This window comes from Lonchura striata, chromosome 4, assembly GCF_046129695.1.
Source record: "Lonchura striata isolate bLonStr1 chromosome 4, bLonStr1.mat, whole genome shotgun sequence".
Lineage (NCBI taxonomy): Eukaryota > Metazoa > Chordata > Aves > Passeriformes > Estrildidae > Lonchura > Lonchura striata.
Window position 1 is genome coordinate 61,185,315 of NC_134606.1, and position 17,369 is coordinate 61,202,683.

General features: G+C 40.8%; 1 protein-coding gene across 3 annotated transcripts in view; it reads left to right on the forward strand.

Moving 5' to 3' along the window:
* ARHGAP24 (Rho GTPase activating protein 24) overlaps positions 1 to 17,369 on the forward strand; it is a 181,620-nt gene that overhangs the window by 140,393 nt on the left and 23,858 nt on the right. For 2 of the 3 annotated variants that reach the window (XM_021549220.3, XM_021549222.2), the window contains one exon: positions 11,249 to 11,371. In XM_021549220.3, the coding sequence (XP_021404895.1) occupies positions 11,249 to 11,371 (123 nt within the window). Of the gene's footprint in view, positions 1 to 11,248; positions 11,372 to 14,190; positions 15,497 to 17,369 lie in introns of those variants that run through there. The other variant, XM_021549221.2, reaches the window with a different exon arrangement.

Below are 17,369 nucleotides of genomic sequence, written 5' to 3' on the forward strand. Positions count from 1 at the left end.
AGGTGAATTAGAGCTGGAATTCAGCTCTTGGGAGTGCATCTATGCCTCTAGTGGAGCTGTGCCACCTAAAAACACCCTGTTTTTAGGGTAGTATCCCTCTCTCTACATGCTTAGTGCCTGGGTACACTCCAGAGGGACTCAGCAGTTCAGCTTGGATAAGCATCAGAATGTGTGTCCCTGTCAGAGGACTTAATGTGGGAAACCTTACAAGAGCTGGCTCTCACCCAGACTTTGTGGTAACCGCCAGTTCTAGCTGTGCCACTGATACTGAGAGTCTTTCTAAGATACCAGAGTCACCTTTCCAAAAAATCATTCAGGATTTGGCAACTTTTATGTACAACCTGATATGAGGTCCTACAGTTCTCTCTATATTTTAAATCGGTGATGAATCTTGGTGATGCATTGGTAATCTCACTGGCAAATACTTCTCTCTTATTGACTTATATCTTAAAACATTTTTTTTTTTATTTCGTTCCTGTTCTTTTAAAGTATCTTCTGCCATATATGCTGTATGGCTTAGTGACAGTTGCTTGTCCGTGCTCAGCACACTTAACAAAAAAATATTCCATACCCTCCAGTAGAAATAACATCCTCAGTGAATGGTAACCTGTCAATTGAATGAATTACCTTTCTTTTGAATGTTTAAACTTAGTCTAATCATAAGGCAGAATTTTAAAGAATGTGCCATAACTTGGCATTCAACAGTTTTGTCAATTCTAACATAGCTAGAAAATCTTGTTAAACTTCAGTGAAATCTCTTTGTCTAACTCCTAGCTAATATTGGCATGCTCTTCTATTGTTCTGTGAGGACATCAGCTTCTGTAGAGTGGCCTCGGTTTACAGTGGACATGGTGGTTATGAGCAGTAAACTTTTCAAAGCTGAGCTGATCATAGTTAAATGCCTGTCTCCTCTTTTATCAGTAATAGGTATTTATATGTCATTGTTAGGTCCTTATCCTAATCTTATAATTTCCTCTGGGTTAAGTCTCTATGTTTCAAGAGAGGGCAGTGATTACCTGAAGGATAGATGCTGTCTCTTCAGTATTAGCTAATGTCTGCTGAGTGGGTGGCTTTGTTGGTTAATGCATTGTTGTTGTCCAGGTTGTCAGTGATGGCTTTTTTGATTGCCTTCTCATTATCAGACTTAGAATCCCTTCACTGATGCACAAAAATTTGCCAATAATTGTGTACCAAAATTAGAAATGGCTGCCAGTAACCTCTCAGGTTTGTCATGCAGTCATGACTTTACTATACAAAGTCCGTGTTTCTTTCCTACCAGAAAAATCAAGCATCTTGAATAACCTTTTCTGCTTAAATGCAGATTACTTCATAGATTTACTGCTATTTCTTAACAAGTAAATGGTTTGTAGGTACTCACTGTATAATGTCCTTTAAAAAAGAATACTTTGAAATACACTGCAAGCACTTTCTGTTAGTGCACTCTGCCAGAAATGAGACCCAAGTGATTTTTGTGTGAAAAAAACATTCTGTGGTATATGGGCTCCAGCTGTCAAGGCAAAGGTATAGACCTACCCAGACTGGTAGCAAGTTCACTCTGGGATCATTCTGTGCTCATTATTGAGAGGGGAAATGCAGACCATACTATGGACATGTGTGTGCCATAAATACAGCAGAACAAGGCTGAAATGAGGTTTCTGTTCATCCTGCTCTATTGCAAGGCATGGAAGTGTACAGAACACTGTTTGTGCTTTGCAGATAACTGGTGTTTGATTGCTCTTTCCACATGAAAGCTGTGCTTGAATCTGACATTTCAGACACTGAAATGTCTAAAGGACTGGAGAGTTGAACTGATAATTCATTTAGCGGCATACTTTTGTTTGAGTCAATATTGAATTGATATCCCAAAATAGTGCTAAGAGGCACAGTGTTTCTGGAAATGGCTGATTTTAGATGAGCTGTGGAACTCACGTCCTGAAATGATGACTAAAATCTCCAGCTATTTTAGATAAGCAAGGCTGTACTATGCTGAGACCTAACACTCTATTAGGTAATTGTTTTTGGCATATGTCAATTAGCCCACATGCTTTATTGAATAACTTATTCTTGATTTATTTACTGAACTGCTAAAACATGAATTTGCATTATTAAATAAGTGATGCTTCAATGAAATTACATGTATGCATAATATATACTTGCTAATATAGGATATTTGCATCCTTTTGCTTTTGTATCTGTGTCACAAAGAGCATTTTTTTTATCTCTGATCAAATTTGAATGAACTAAAAGGACTGGCTGCTCTCTGGGGAAATGAAATGTTTCTATGTTTGAGTCTAACTCAGTGCAGACTGGAAAGCACCATGTCCAGAAGCAGGGAAGAGTATGGTCAGTTCCTGATGGAGAAAGGAAACTGTTTTTCTTGGAAGCTTTTGGAAAGACATTATCTTTTCTGTCTGTTTACAAAATAATTGTCTGTAAAATTAGAAGACATGCAATGTTTTCTGTGTTTGGGGCAGATCACTCTACTTGTGAGTAAGCCACTGTATGAAACAGAATTTTAAAGAGTGTCTCAAGTTACAGCTTAGCCACTATTCACTGTCCTGGGATACTGGATGGCTATCTCCCGATGGAAGTTCTTTTGGCGGAACTCTGAAGAAATAACACCTGAATTCAACTTTTTGTACTGAGTTAATTCCCTGCCTTGTGTTGTGCACACAAGAACATGTTTTAGACTGATAAAAGAGCATCTCGATTTTTACCTGCTGAAGGCTCAGGGTGTTCCATATTCATGAGGAACAGAGAGCTTAATGAATGGATGCTGAGAGCTGGAGAGCTTAATGAGTAAATGCTGAGAGCTGAAGTGAGCATGTGCTTTGAATGTTGTTCTGTTCTTGTTAGTCTCTGAGCACAACCTTGCTCTGACTCTTGACATGCTGGCTTTGCAGCCTGAAGTTCACATGCCAGTGTGTATATAGGTAGGTGCTGCCAGTCCCTGGGTGAATTTACACCTGAAAACCTCCATTCAGGTATCGATCCTTCCTTTCTTAAAATCATCAGAAGTTTTAATTTCCTGCTAGATCAAATGCCATACAAATACGTGCTGTGGACCTGACCTTTCAGAAAAATCCATTTCAGGTTGAGTGTTTGCACTTCAGTGCAATTCATGATGAGAGGCTGAAGAGCAAAGAAAGAATTCAGCAATGCAGGGCAGTCATTTCCCCAGCAGCAAAAGCTCCAGGATCTTGTTTTTTCCCAAAACAGAGTCCTAACAGTCAAATTATTTTAAAGCATTTTTTACGTGTTTGACTATGACTACACCAGCAAATGAATGGAACTTTTCCCCATTTTTCCTTAGAAGCATAGATAAGTTTGCAGACTTCCCTAAAATCAGCTTGGAGATTGGCCAGATTTCAAATAACATAATGGTCATTTTGGTGTCCAACTTGAGATGCTTCAAAGAAGGTTCTTAATCTCAAATGACAGTAATTTATCTTCAAGATGTGTCATGTGAGGCAGAGAAAATAAGTTGCTGTAGTAATTTGAATTTATGCTTTTCTCTTAGATTAAATTAGTTACAACAGGTAACAGTGAAGTCATCCACAAGTTCTTGCACTATCAATGATGTTTGACATTATGTGACTTTCAAGCTCCTCCCTTCACAGATCACTGAAAAACTCACGTTCATCTCTCTCTGCTGTTTATTCTAGGAGGTCCCAAACAAGTTCTGCTGTCTGATAGGAACAAAGATATTGTTTAGGAAATAAATCTCTCCTGTCTCTGTCCCCAGGAAACAAGCACTGACAATTTGGTATCTTTTGTGTGTACGAGTTTTAACTAAAAAAGCCACAGTAGGTTTTTAATAGTTTGTGGCATTAGGCAAAACTCTGCTTTATTTTTACTTTCTTTAAATCAAAATTTCAGAGGAAAGCACTTTGTGGTTGAAGTTTTGGAAATAGGGCACTGTAACAGCACTATACATTTATATAGACAAATGTGGCATGCAATGTTTTTTTTTTTTCTCTAACTCAATCAATATTTTATATGTCTCAAGTCCTAGTAGCAATGAAGGATATAGAGGAGTGAATTTCTTATGGCCAGTCTCTTGGCTTTTGTTTATTTATGCTTTCCCCATCTTTCTATCAGAATAAAAAGCCCACATGAAATTCCGTTGCAAGAGGCAATGTGTACTGAGGGGCTGATAAAGTGCAGAGCTGTGATGGGGTCCACACAGATTGATGGACTTCTATTAAAACCTGTAAACAAACTGTTCTGTGTGGTGTGCCCTGAGCAAGAAGAGAGATTAGATTTTTTTTTTTTTTTTTTTTCAAGTGAGAATGGCAGAGGGAAAGGGCAAGATACAAAAGTGAACTGTGTTGGCACCAACATCTTAGAGACAGGAAGGGTAAGATGAGCAGACTCTATAAAATAGGTACTGCTTGGGATCTGTGTCTGAGGATGAGGTGGAGGATTGTGAAATCTGTTTGAAGCATAGTAGAAATTCAAATTAGGAATAAAGGAAGGGCAGCAAAAACAGGGGGGAAGGATAAGACATGCCTGAAAAGATTCAAGGGCTCTGAAACAATTGGAGCTCTTACATTTTGTGAGGGACGGTTTGAATTCACATCTCTTTCCTCATTAACGATCTCTTTCTCACACAATGATAACTGCTGATGAGCAAGCATCACAGTTCTTTGCTCAGGTATTTAAGCAATAATTACAGCTAGGCAAATGTAAAATGCTTAAATATGGCTCTGCTTTTATGCTTTTATCGTGCAAAACACTGAACTTATTCTTACAGACTGATGGTGCTGCCGTTGTAGCCCTGCAGCACGGGAGGGAGAGCTACCTGTACAGAGTGTTCATTGTGTTACACACGAGGAATTCATTTCCTGAGCCCGATTTCAGATACTTGACAGCAACTGGTTCAGTGCTTCATGAAAACTGCTCATTCTGTTGCAAAAGCCCTGCTGTCTTCCAGGCATTCTGCAAGTGGGGAAATTGTGCTAGAGCACAATGCCCACCAGGGAATGTACTTGTGTTAGCAATCTTTTGCCACTTAGCACTTAAATTAGGCTTCAGCTTTTATGTTGAAAAGCTGAATATGCCCCCTTCAAAAAATACACCCATAGTTTAGAGCACTGCTGTTGCAGATTATTAATGCAAAAGATTGGCTGGATACGAGCAAGAGAAAATTATCTTTTTACTGAAGTATTTAAAAAGCAGTATCCTCATTACTGACTTGTTCACAGTTACTTAATTCCCTTTCTAGGAAAATGTGTTAATTCTTTGTGAAGAGAGAAATTTAATAGGACACCTGATGTGGTTTGCTAGTAAAAAATGGGGATTTTTAGCTCTGTATTTCAAAGCTGAGATTTCTCAGTGGTGGTGGCATCAGTTAAAGCACAAGTGTTTCTCCAGCCACGTCTTTATCCTTTAGATGACTAAGCAACCTTGAGCCAAACAATTAGAGCAGATAGAACAGGGCAGTCCTGGGAAATTGTAATTGTAATTGTAGTTTGTAGATCTCTCTCAACCCAATCTAATACCTGTCATCAAGGCTTTAGAGGTAATGCAGCTGTGTAGCATTCTTCTGATGACATGAGTTTTTGCATGATCATTAAGAACTTGGTGGTCTGGACTTTCTTTTTTGCAGTAAAAAAAGAGGGCAGTGACTTGTGCTTGTTTCTTCATTCTCAGATGAACTAAGAGGGAAGGCTGTAAATTCTTGATAAAGTTTTACACGGGAAGAACAGGACCAATTACTAGGCATATGCAGAATAAATAAGCTTTTTAGAATTCTAAATAAACAAACAAAAACACAGAAAAATTTCCAAATACAGAGAAAGCAAGTTTCAAGTAGCTTTGTCTCTTTTGGTTTTCAGATTGGTCTTTTGAGATGCAGCAGTTGCTCAGCCTTCAACATAGATTGTCACTTGCTATAAAGAAAAGTTCTCAATGAATCCTGGACCCAAGAAGACATTAAAATCTCATTAAAATGCAACTGCATTCTGCAGTTTAGCTTCTTAGTTTTTCTTGCTCAGCCTATGCTTCAGCCAAGCTTTTTTGCAGTTAGGTTTTTCCACTATCCCAGCTAGGATGAGCATAAAACATTTTAGTGTTTAAACTCATCTACCAGTTCAATGGCAGTTTGAAGGATAAATTGTCAGCTCAGTGCAGGAACCCAAATCATCCTTGAAAGAAGCCATGTGTGATTTTCATCACACTCAAGGTGCACAGGGTTCATGAACAGGAGTGGCCAGCAGAATAGTTCTTACATTTCATTAAAGTTTTAACAGCTACAATGGGGTTCCTTGTCTCATTTGAGGATGGCTGGATCCCATAGTTTCCAACTTTGGTCTATAGAAGACAAACATGTGGATTTGAACTGTAGCACATCAGTGTGTCAAGTCAGACCTGTGCTTAAAGCAGCAGTGCTTAATACTGTTTTACTATAAAGGCTGGGGAACCAAAATTTTCTGCCTTTTTTTTTTTTTTTTTTTTTTTTTTTTTTTTTTTTTTTAACAAAGAGTTTCATTAGGAGAAAAGGAGAATAAGGTTGTTCATCTTGTTCTCTGATATTCTGTCTCCACAATTTGCTGAGATGAATTCTGCTTTGGATTAAAATCTCTGAATAGAAATGCCTTACAATGAAAGTTAATGAAGGAAATCCAGGTGGGTTTTTCTAGCGATATAGATTAAATATGTCAGTTAGTGTGCAGTTCATTTGCAGCAGAGGGTAAAATTGAGGAACACAAAGTGTAGTGGAAGAGCTGTGAATGATTATTGGTGTTTCGCTTGTAAAGAAATACTAACTGGAGTTCTGATCTTGAATAATAAGTCACAGTCTTACCATCTACCTGAACAGAGAAGAGTATGCTGGGAGGTGGTGAGTAGCCAGGAGTTTCTGCTTGAATACCATAGGGAGGTGCATTTGGTGTATTCATCTGAAGCATCAGAAGGCTAAAATTTTACTATTTAGCATTTTCCTGACAAGACAAAGATAAAGCATCCAAGCAGGAGGATGTTTCTAGAGAAAACTCAGTGAGTTCTCTTGTAAGCCCAGTCTGCCTTTCATAATCATTCAGTTCCCAAGCTGAAGAGAGTATGGGTTTCAGAAACTGTGGCTAAGAGAAATGCACAAGGGAGTAGAAAACTGTTTCACCTTGAAATTGGTCCCCGGTTTTATTTTACTTTTTTGTTTAGAATGAGAATATTCTTGTGAGGTTGGCCATGACATTCTCAGCTCAGAAAAAATCGGATTAATCCTAGTTTTTTGATGTTACTCCTGGGAGAAAATTCTCTCTTAAACAGTTGGCATTAATTTAATCCTTTCGCATTCCAGTCTCAAGAAATGCTGGAACCACTGTTCACAGGAAATCCAAGATCCTTTTAAAAGGATGGAGGCAGTACTTTGTGCAGAATTCAGCCTGGGTACATCCAGGTAAAGGCAAGGTGTTGGCTTAGACAGGAAGTGTCTACGAAGTAGTAAAAACACCTTTCAGGACAGGATGCCAGAATGTCTGTGCCTTCTCCTTTAATGGGTGGGTGATAAGGAGCTGCAGAGCTCTTGAGCCTGGTCCTTCAGAGCAGTCCCCCCCTTAAATGCAGTCCCTGCTCCCAGTGCCTCTCCAAGTGTGAGCTGTGATGCTGCATCACCAGCACAGCCTGGTCCCTCTCTTTTCACCCTGCAGAGTGGATCCCTGCCAGAGGAACTGGCCTCTTTGTATTTTAATTGTAGTGGTTTTTTATGGTGGGTTTTTTTTTTTTTTCCTGGATGCTGGCAATAGATCTTAAAATCTCTTGCTGGTACTAGGGGTACCAGCAGCATCAGTGTGTGGGCCAGAGAGCTCCTGAGCAGGCAGGACAGAGCACTGGGCACCCATATAGGTGTTATGGATAGATCCCTTTAATGAATAAGAGTTTGTTTCTGGTGCTGCCAAGGAAATAAAGCGGATTAGGGTCTGGTTAGGCCCACAGGAGTAACATTATGTGATGGTACATTGTCCTTCTGAGACTCCAAATAGTGTAGATCCAATTACTCCTGGCCAGAAGCTGGAATGTACAGGATATACACATCAGGGGTGCAAACAGCAGCTTTTCATCTCAGACATGCCAGAGTCAGCTTCTTTGGTCAGGTAGTCTGGGTTCTGTTTATTCCAGCTCCTGTGACACCTGCAAAGTAACAAAGGGAAAAAGATGGGGGGGAAAAGTGGAGCTCATATTCCAGCCCCTTGAGTTGGCTGTTGACACCCAGGCCACATCACACAGGCTCAGGCATTTCTTGGATTGCGAATGCAGGCACAGAAAATTGAGAAGGCATAATCTGAAGCTAGAAAACAGTATAGGTACAATAGGTTTGCACATGGAAAAGAGTATGGATTCACATCTGCAATATGTCTTCATTTTCAAATTGATGTTTTTAATGGTGGTATCTGTGGCATGAATAGATGTCTGATTTTTGGAGATTGTAATCTCCTCATGCTTCATTGTAATCATAACAAAAGTATTAAAAGGAAAAAAGAGTGGAAGTGGATGTCTTTCACAAGTGTCCTGCAGACCTACTAAAGATTCAGAAAGGTCCTAATTCTGTTTTTGTTTTTCTGATATTTCATATGTGAGATGACTTCCAAATAATGGTCATTTCTTCTTGTCTCATCTTGTAAATTTTGCATTTAAGATATAGTCTCACTAAAAATTAATATTAGGAGTAAAACACAAATCCAAGTGCTATTGTGTCCCAAAAAAATCTTTTAATGAGGCTTTAATTAATGAATAATATCTACATTAACACACAAGTAGGAGAACCCTGCAAGATCCAGTATTGTTTGTGAAAGAAAGGGATGCTACGATTTATGAAGTAGCTATAAAATGATGAAGCTCTTTCTGTTAGGAAAACTTCACTTTCTCATAACATGGTAATGTAACCAAATATTATGCTTTCCTTCTCTGCAAAATCAAGATGATTGTGTGATGGCTCACTGGGTGTTTACCTGAGCTGAAGTACTGCTCTGGAATTCACACTGTAAATAAGCTAGCTAGACTTCTGGGATTAATCCACTCTATCTGGAGAACACCCTCCAATTTGTCATAATATGATAACTTGGTAAATACTACATCATCTGCTAAGCAAGTATTACATAATCTGTTGAATTTAAATATGCAGGCTATTAAAAGAATATGGATCAATCTGGGAGCACCTGAGGGGACCATCACATGTTACATTTTTTGTTGTCTCTTTATTGAAAAAAACACATTGCCACTTTTTTTTTTTTTTTATTGCTGGATCTGATCTATATTATGTTTATGCATGTTTTTTGGGATTTATTTTGTGTGGCACCTTGCAGGATTCTAGTCCACTGAAATGAAAAGGAGCTACAGTGTAATAATATTGGATAAATAATTTCTTCAGGTTTTATAAACCACAGAAAGGACTCAATTGTGGTACATTATTTTTCTCTATGCTGTATTTATTACTATTATATTTAATAGCTCTAAAAATATATTGAGGCTTTATGCTTCTATCCTTATTTTTGGTCTTTTTAGGACTGTAACTGTAGATGGTGTGTAAAATAGGCCTGTTGAAGTAAACTGAAGATAGTATCATGTCTCCTTTTTGCCCTTGAATGAGAAATCTGTCCCTTCTCTGGTCAAAATGGATATGTAAAAGGTAAAAATGGGGAGCAAGTTGTCAGGGTCTGACTGTGTGTTTTCTGCAGGGCAGGGTTGATATGGAGTATTAAGGTCTGGGATTCTGATGCTTCCATGTCTCCTTACCCTCATTCTCTGTGGTAAAAAGGATGGCACGTAGCATGGAAGTAAGACCCATGTTTTGTACTGATCTTGGGCTAGTCAGTGGAAAGATTTTAAAAAAAAAAATTTAATCTTAGTATTTCTCTAGTACTGATACTTAACCTAGGTTCGTCTTTGCTATATCTTAGGGAAAAAAACAGTCTTCTTTAGACTTTTAAATTGTGGCGTGATCTAAAATGTACTGTTGGTTCAGGTTGTTGCATTATTTGTTTTGATGCCTTTTTGGGGATCATAGAGCATATGAATGGCTGAGTTTTGACTGTAGAAATCCAGAACCTCTGTTTACCTCCAAGTTAAAATTTAAGTGTTGAATAATGATGCAATCCTTAAGAATAAATTTTCAGTAGAATCTGCCAGTGTATGGCTTTTGCATTCATTGAGTTTTGGTTAAATCCCTTTTACAGTTGTGTGTCCTAGTTCTGTAAAGCATGGTCTACAGGAGTAGATTAATACAGAACACTTGGGCCAGGATTTTCTAGTCCTTAAGAAATTTCTCTTTAAAATCCTAGCTGTTTGAATGCCAGCACTAAGCATAGCACTCTTCCAGAAGCAGTATTCCTGCTGTAATAAGCAGAGATATTTATTTTAGATATGACTAGGATAAAAAATGGGAATGTAAGAAGCTGGAAAGTTGTGAATACAGGATTGACAGGATTTCTAGGTACACTGCATTTGTGTATAAAGTACTTGTGTATGCCCTTGGCTCAGTGAAAGGGCATCAAAATGCCACTCTTTTTCTGGAAGGGTTTGGCATTCTGCAGTGCTGGAAAGGTGGTTGGAATCCCCAGTGCCCTTGCACTAGCATGGTACCTCTTAGAACGGAGATGAAACAGTACTACAAGTCTGAAAACATGGAGTTGTGGCAAGTCAAGTTCTGGTTTTGATCTTCTTAGTGTGGGCCCATTCTTTAAAGAAAGGATAAAAAGGCAGTGCGTTCCCTTTTAATATAATCCTCATCAGACCCGTCCAAGTCAGCGGGTTGTACTGTGTTGTCTGCCTTCTCCTTAGGGAGTCACAGCAGCACTTGGGTGTATCAAGTGTTATTGCCCTGAATGTGGCACAGTGTGTTCCTGAAAATAAGAATGGAGTCATCCCCACTTGTTCAAAGCAGCCTTATCAGTCTCTGCATTTATTCTCTCTGTGGTACAGTAACTGCTGCAAAATTTCCAGTGCGTGTATCAAGTTACAGATTAGTGCAGGCCCCTGTGGTTCTTGGAACAGCATGGGGCTGTTTTTGTTTACTGATGACATTTATCCTCTCATTTCCTTTTGGACGCATGACAGCTTCTCAGTGTCTCATGGGGAATGTACTTACAGGACCTTCTTTTCATGCCATGTCTGTCAGCAAGCACTGCACCGCACAGTATCCATGACTGCTTGCTATGGAGCCGCTGCTGGTGCTTCCAGCAGCCAGACTGGCAGGAGCTTGGCTGGGCATGGAAGCAAAAGGGTTTCTAAGTGCAATTCTCTTGTCTTGCAGGAGGAGACCGAGAGCGGATGACGGCTAATCATGAGACCTACCTACTCATGGCGAGCACGCAGAATGACATGGAGGATTGGGTGAAATCCATCCGCAGGGTTATATGGGCACCGTTTGGAGGAGGTGAGTCACTGAGGGAACATGCAGTGCTCACAGATGCACAAAGACTCACAGGAGTGCTTCTGTTATCTCTGAGTCACAGCCAGAGTTTTGAAGTAAAGACAAAAATGGTCTCGATCTTTCCAGAAAAGTGGAGTAAACATGTTTCCAATCAGAGGGCTCAATTAAAAGACTTTGAACTGTCTGGAACCGCTTCCCTTGATGAGGAGAGCACATGATACTGTGAGGGGAAGTTTTCAAAGAAGACTGGTCTTGTATGAAATTGGCTTTCCTGCCGGGAAAGGCAGGGTAATTCCTTTGGCCACCAGCTGAAAAACCATCCATGATGTTTCTTAAATGCCTGCTGGAAAAGCTGTCAGCAGTTCTCCTGCCAGTGACAGCTAAGACCAGTAATAGTGTTATATAAAGCTGTGCCTCAGAATATTAGCACTAACAGTGTGGGAATTTGAGTGTCATCTCCAATGATTTCAGAAGTACTGGACCAAAACTTATTGTTGGGAGTCTACTTGTCTTTTTAAAAAGCTCTCTTATGTTGAATGGGCTGCAAATTATTGTAATAATTTTCATCATTACTATTCTGGTGATAATACCTATATTGTAATACAAGTATGATTGATACCCTAGTACAAAATGTCTGTATGTTAATCAGTCTGTTCCATGGAGTTCTCAAATCTCTAAATCTGAGGAGATAAGTATTTTCCTACAATGGAAGACCACCTGTACTGCAGCAAAGGATTGATCTTGTCTGCAGGTTGCTGGAAAAAAGTCAGGAGAGCAGGATTGTCTGTGTTGTTTCACGATCAAGAAGTGCAGTTATCACTGAAAACTCTCACTGCTGACTTCTTTCTCTTAACTGCTGGGTAGAACACAGGAGGGAGAAGGGAGACACTAATGGAAATTTTGAAGAAAACTTTTCTTGTAAGCCACTTATCTTCCTTTGTGCTTTATTCTGGTCACACAGTGTTTAGGAGAGGACTTTGGCCTCAGTGGTGGGCTGCACTGAGGGACTTGGCCAGCTAGGGCCTGCCTGGTATCTCTGAAATATGACTGCCTTCTCCTTGACTTCTCCTGGGGAAATGTGCCTTGAAAAGATGGTGCAAAGCATCATCTGGCATCTAGCCCTGTATGTTAAATAAGATGGCACAATCCTGAATTGGGGAATGTAGGTCTTAGAAGGCTTAAAAAAAAAAAAAAGAAAACAACATGCGAAAAAATCCCAAAACTCACAAAATGAAAGGTTTATCTTAAGAGGCATGAACTACTACAGGTATATGGAGTTGGTTTGGAAAAGGGAAGGTACAAGTAGCACAATCTTCTGTAATTAGGCTAGGTAAGACACATGTTTTTTATATAGCACAAAGATTACCCATCCCAGCTTTCTTTGCAGAAAGTAGGCCTTGTGTAGAGCTCCTCAGTATTCTCCTACTCTAGTTCAGTAGCATCATAAGCTGCTGTGGCAGTAATAAAATTGGAGGCTTAGCAGAAATGGATTTTTCAAAGAGTATCTTTGTGGATTTTTGCACTTGGCTTCCTGCACCACAGTATCTTTCTGTGGCAGATAATAAGGAAAGGCAGCCTTGCTGTTCCTCTGCAAGTGGAGGTGTCTCCACATGTCACAGGCAGGGAGCTGCGATTAGGTGAAACTAAATTCTAGCCCAAGTCAGTGAACAGGTCTACAAATAGAAACCAAATCTCTCAAGTCCTGACCCTGTGCTTTCTTCACCAGCTCCTCATTTGCTTTTATAGGGCAAGAGCTATTTGTGATTTGCAATTGGGAATCATTCCAGCCACCAAGAAAATTCTCTGGACGCCATCATTGTTGTAGGAATGTTTAATGCCAGTTACTGAGGGAAGCACCTTGCTGAGGATTTTACTTGCTGATTTGCATAAAACTAGAGGGGTGCAATCCTTGCATTATCTTTCCAATTCATTTGCAGTTAAAACACTTCCAAGTATGTTCTTATTTTTATTTTTGGTTTTCTTGAGCAAGTATACTGATTCAGAGTTGTCTGCATTGGGAAGCAAACAGTTAACTCCTTGGAAAATGCAGAAATAGCTGGCACATAATTTAGGATGCAGTGTTCATGGAGAAGGTTTGACTGTGATAACAAGGCAAAGGCAGTATCATGGGATGTTTCACCATTAAGAACAGAGTTTCCATCATGTTCTCCATTTTATTAGCTATTTGATAGTCAGAGCTATCTTAACAAGTATAAATAAATCCTGTTAACTGTTCTGTAATTATGAATGACCAGTCACACTCAGATTTTTATTATCCTTGCTATGTGGATGTTGCTACAGCTGCTGCAACAGTCTGACTCTTCTTAAGACAGGCACTTCTGACTCTAAGATGTCCTAAGAGCCCGCCTTTATGATCTGTATCTGCTGAAGTTAAAAATGGCTTTACATATTAAAAAAGATACAGGAAAGTTGTATGATGACGTGATGATAACTAGCCAGTACCGAGTAATTACTTGGAACACAAAATTATTTCAGACAGCTAATGAATCAAAACCCTTGTTTTATATCAGCTTCCTGAATTTCAGTCCTTAATGTTAAACTACAATAGCCTGGTGTCACAAAAGTCAAGTGCCACTTTGAGTAACATGTGAATTTTCTGGTTCTTTTAAGCATTGGAAGTAAGCTCTATGTGTGTGTGTGTGTGTTTGTGCAAGTGGATGTCTCCAAGCCTTGCTGAGCCACTAATATTTAAAGTTTGTGTGGCAGTGGGAGAGGACTCCTGGTACCAGAGTGAGGAGCTCTGTGAATAATTAACCTTATCATTAAATTGTTATTTGTTAACCTGTGTTGGAAGGAGAAGGTGGGAGGAGGGCAGGTGGGAATCTGCTAAGCTCATCAGAAACAGGTTGTTTTCTGCACCAGAAGAATAAGGTGGCTGTGGAAAGAAAAATCTGAAAGGGAAAAGAAGTGTAAATGAGGCAGGGCATGTAATGCCTGTTTGCACATGAAATTCCCTTCCTGATTAGATTAAAAAGGCAATTTTTTTACAGAGCCTGCAAGTAAGGGAGGAGGGAGGAGGCGAGAAGAAGGAGCATGAGCATTTTAGCAGGGGTAGTAGTGTAAGGTCTGGCACCTCCTGCAGGAGCCAGGCACAGCCTGCTCGCTTTCCCCGCCGCCGCACATGACACGCACAGCCTGAAGTCAACTCAAAGTCACCCGAGGAGACACAAACCTGCGCTGCGGCTGCCGCGCCGCGGGAGCAGCGCAGCCCTGCCAGCCTTGCCGCCAGAGCATCCCCGCTGCAGGCGGATTCCTCAGCAGCTCCCGGGATCCTGCCGGCAAGGATGCGCCGCTGCCGCATCTGACGCGCCTCTCCCGGGAGAGCTCCTGCTAGTTGGAAGGCGATAAAACAAGCGAGAAGCCCATGAGAGCATCACACGAGGAGCTGGCCGTATAAGAGGACATTTGAGAGGAGTCTGGTATGGACAAAGAGCCTTTCGGGCAAAGGGACTGTTATTTTTGCTTCTTGCTTGCAGAAATAAAGGGTGCCAGCGAGGAGTGTTGTATCCTGAAGGATTCTTCCGTGGCCTTTTTGGTATTGTTCTGCTCTTTCCCCTTGCACACCGCATAGTGCTGAGCTTTTACTGTGGAATTGGAGTCTCTGCCACTCAGCCTCCTGTTCCAGCCGGGAGGAAGAGGTCTTTCACCCCCTCCATCTGTGCAGGCACTTCTGTTTGAATGGAAGATACATCTTTTTGCTGAAACTCTTTTGTTGTGACATTGCATAATAGGCAGTTGTCTCACTGCAGGAAATAAAAGAAACTAAAGGAAAGAAATTGTTCCCTAAAGCAAAACTGAAGCAGGGAAGAGAACATCAAAATCGTTTCGAGCCCTACTCAAGATCTAGAAGACCACAAATCTCCTAGCTCCAGAGGAAAATAACACTATTGCAAAAACTCCTCAGCAGTCAGTAACGATGAGTAATCGTGGCGTTTCGTCTGGATACTGCTGGTAAAGGAGAGCTTTGGAGGGACGTGGGGGCTCTGGCCTGTATGATGCCCGAAGACAGAAATGCTGGAGTCCGCAGCCCAGGTGCCTTAGCAGCAGCTCCTTTCATTCCCAAAACTACTTACAGGAGAATTAAGCGGTGTTTTAGTTTCCGCAAAGGTAGGTCTGCTCTTTCGCTGTGTTCTGCTGTGCCGGTGAAGCCATGGCTTCTGAGAAGTCCAGGGGGCTCTGTGTGCAGGGGCAGATGAGAGCACCAAACAAAAGGCATTAAACAATGCAGATGCCAACGTTCCACGAATGATTTATTTACTCCTTTGTTCATTTGTTTGTAGCTGGCCAGTGATACTGTCTCCTCTACATAATAGCCCATGAATGCAGGAATGAGGTGGAATGAGACAGGATCATTGCATGCTCTGAGCAGAATTGACTGAGAACACTGAGGGAATTAGACCGATGATGCTCTCAGTTCCTCATTCGGCAGAACATTAGGAAAAAGTTTATATTTGCATTTTGTCTGTGTGGGAGGAGGGCAGGAGAAGAGAGGGAGCAAAGCAAGGTGATAAATGTTTATCTGTGCAGAAGCTTGAGTCCTTGATTTCAGAGGTTTCTGATGGAATGAAGTATAGCTCTACAATGCACTGTCCTGGTGGAAGGGCTGCATTGCCACTTCATCGTGCTGCCTGCATTTGCCTTTTCACCTGCTGCATAGAGAGGTTTATAGCCAGTTTTTTTTTTGCACTGCACATACTCCTGCTGAAGCAGAGCATGGAAATACTCGGAGTATGAGGGCAAACAGGAGGCTGGATGTCATAATATGTCAGCTGAAAGCACTGGAAGGGAAACACATGTCTGAGACAGGGATACAACGAGTGATAGTAAGGTGCTAGGGCACTTGGGATGGGTGGGAAAAAACTGTTTCCATGACAAGGACAAAAACTTTGTGTGAGGGAAGAAGAGGATGGATATTAGTGCTGTTTTAAAAGCTCCGCTGGACTGAGAAATCCAAGCAAAAGGGCTAAATTGTCATGTTCTTCTGAAGCGTGAGAAATTATTTTACAAATTATACAAATAATATGTACAGATTATACAAATTCTGTCACGTTCTTCTGCTGCTCCTTCCTCAGCTGTTCCCCCGTGCTGCCATTTGCCCTTTTGCAGGACCACGCAGCTCTTTGCTCCCAAGCCTCAGCAGCAGTGCAGTGACATCATTGCTTTCGAGGGTTGGCGAGCAGGCAGTCAGGGGCGATGTCTTGGAACGAAGGATCAGAGGCAGTGAGGGGCTCACTGCAGAGCTGCTGCAGAGATCAGCTATCCCCTGCAGCCGAGGTAGCACTGGGAGATGTTTCTCCCCTTACCCCCCCCTCCCCTCCCCAAGACCCTTGGCTGCTGGAGTTCAGTCCTGCTGGAGGCTGGCCAGGAGGATGTGCATGTGTATTGCATTTCAAGGTGTCGGTGTGAATTAGAGCTGCCTGTGCCCCGTTTATACCCTTAACTATTTGAGAAATGTTTGGAAGTTGAATAAAGGATTAACTGATAATTTTGCAGACAGCTGCCTTTGTGCCTGGACACAGCCTTAGCTGCTCCAAGAAGAGTTTCAGCTGTTGATTCTTTCCCCATATGTTCTGATACAGAAACTCTCCATGTCTAAAACTACCAAGTGAAGCAGTAGCACTTGGGGCAAAAGACAGAGTGATGGAGGTGATGCTGCTAATTTGCATTCCTGTATCTAAAATTTGTTTTGTTTGATTTCTTATATATATTTACTGTCAAGACCCTTAGATCAGAGCTGCAGAATGCTGGGGCATGTATTTAACTTGGTCCATGTTCCACTGAAATCAACAGAAAGATTAACAGACATTAACTGAACTCAGTCAAGCCCTTATTATGGTGGCACTGGCACATTAGGCTAACTACACTTGTCTTATTAATTGGTTTACTGAATTATTGCTACTTCATTTGCAGATTGTATACCTTAGTATAAAAAAAGGCAAAATTAGCCTTCTATAAACCTAATTCATAATTGCATAAAGCA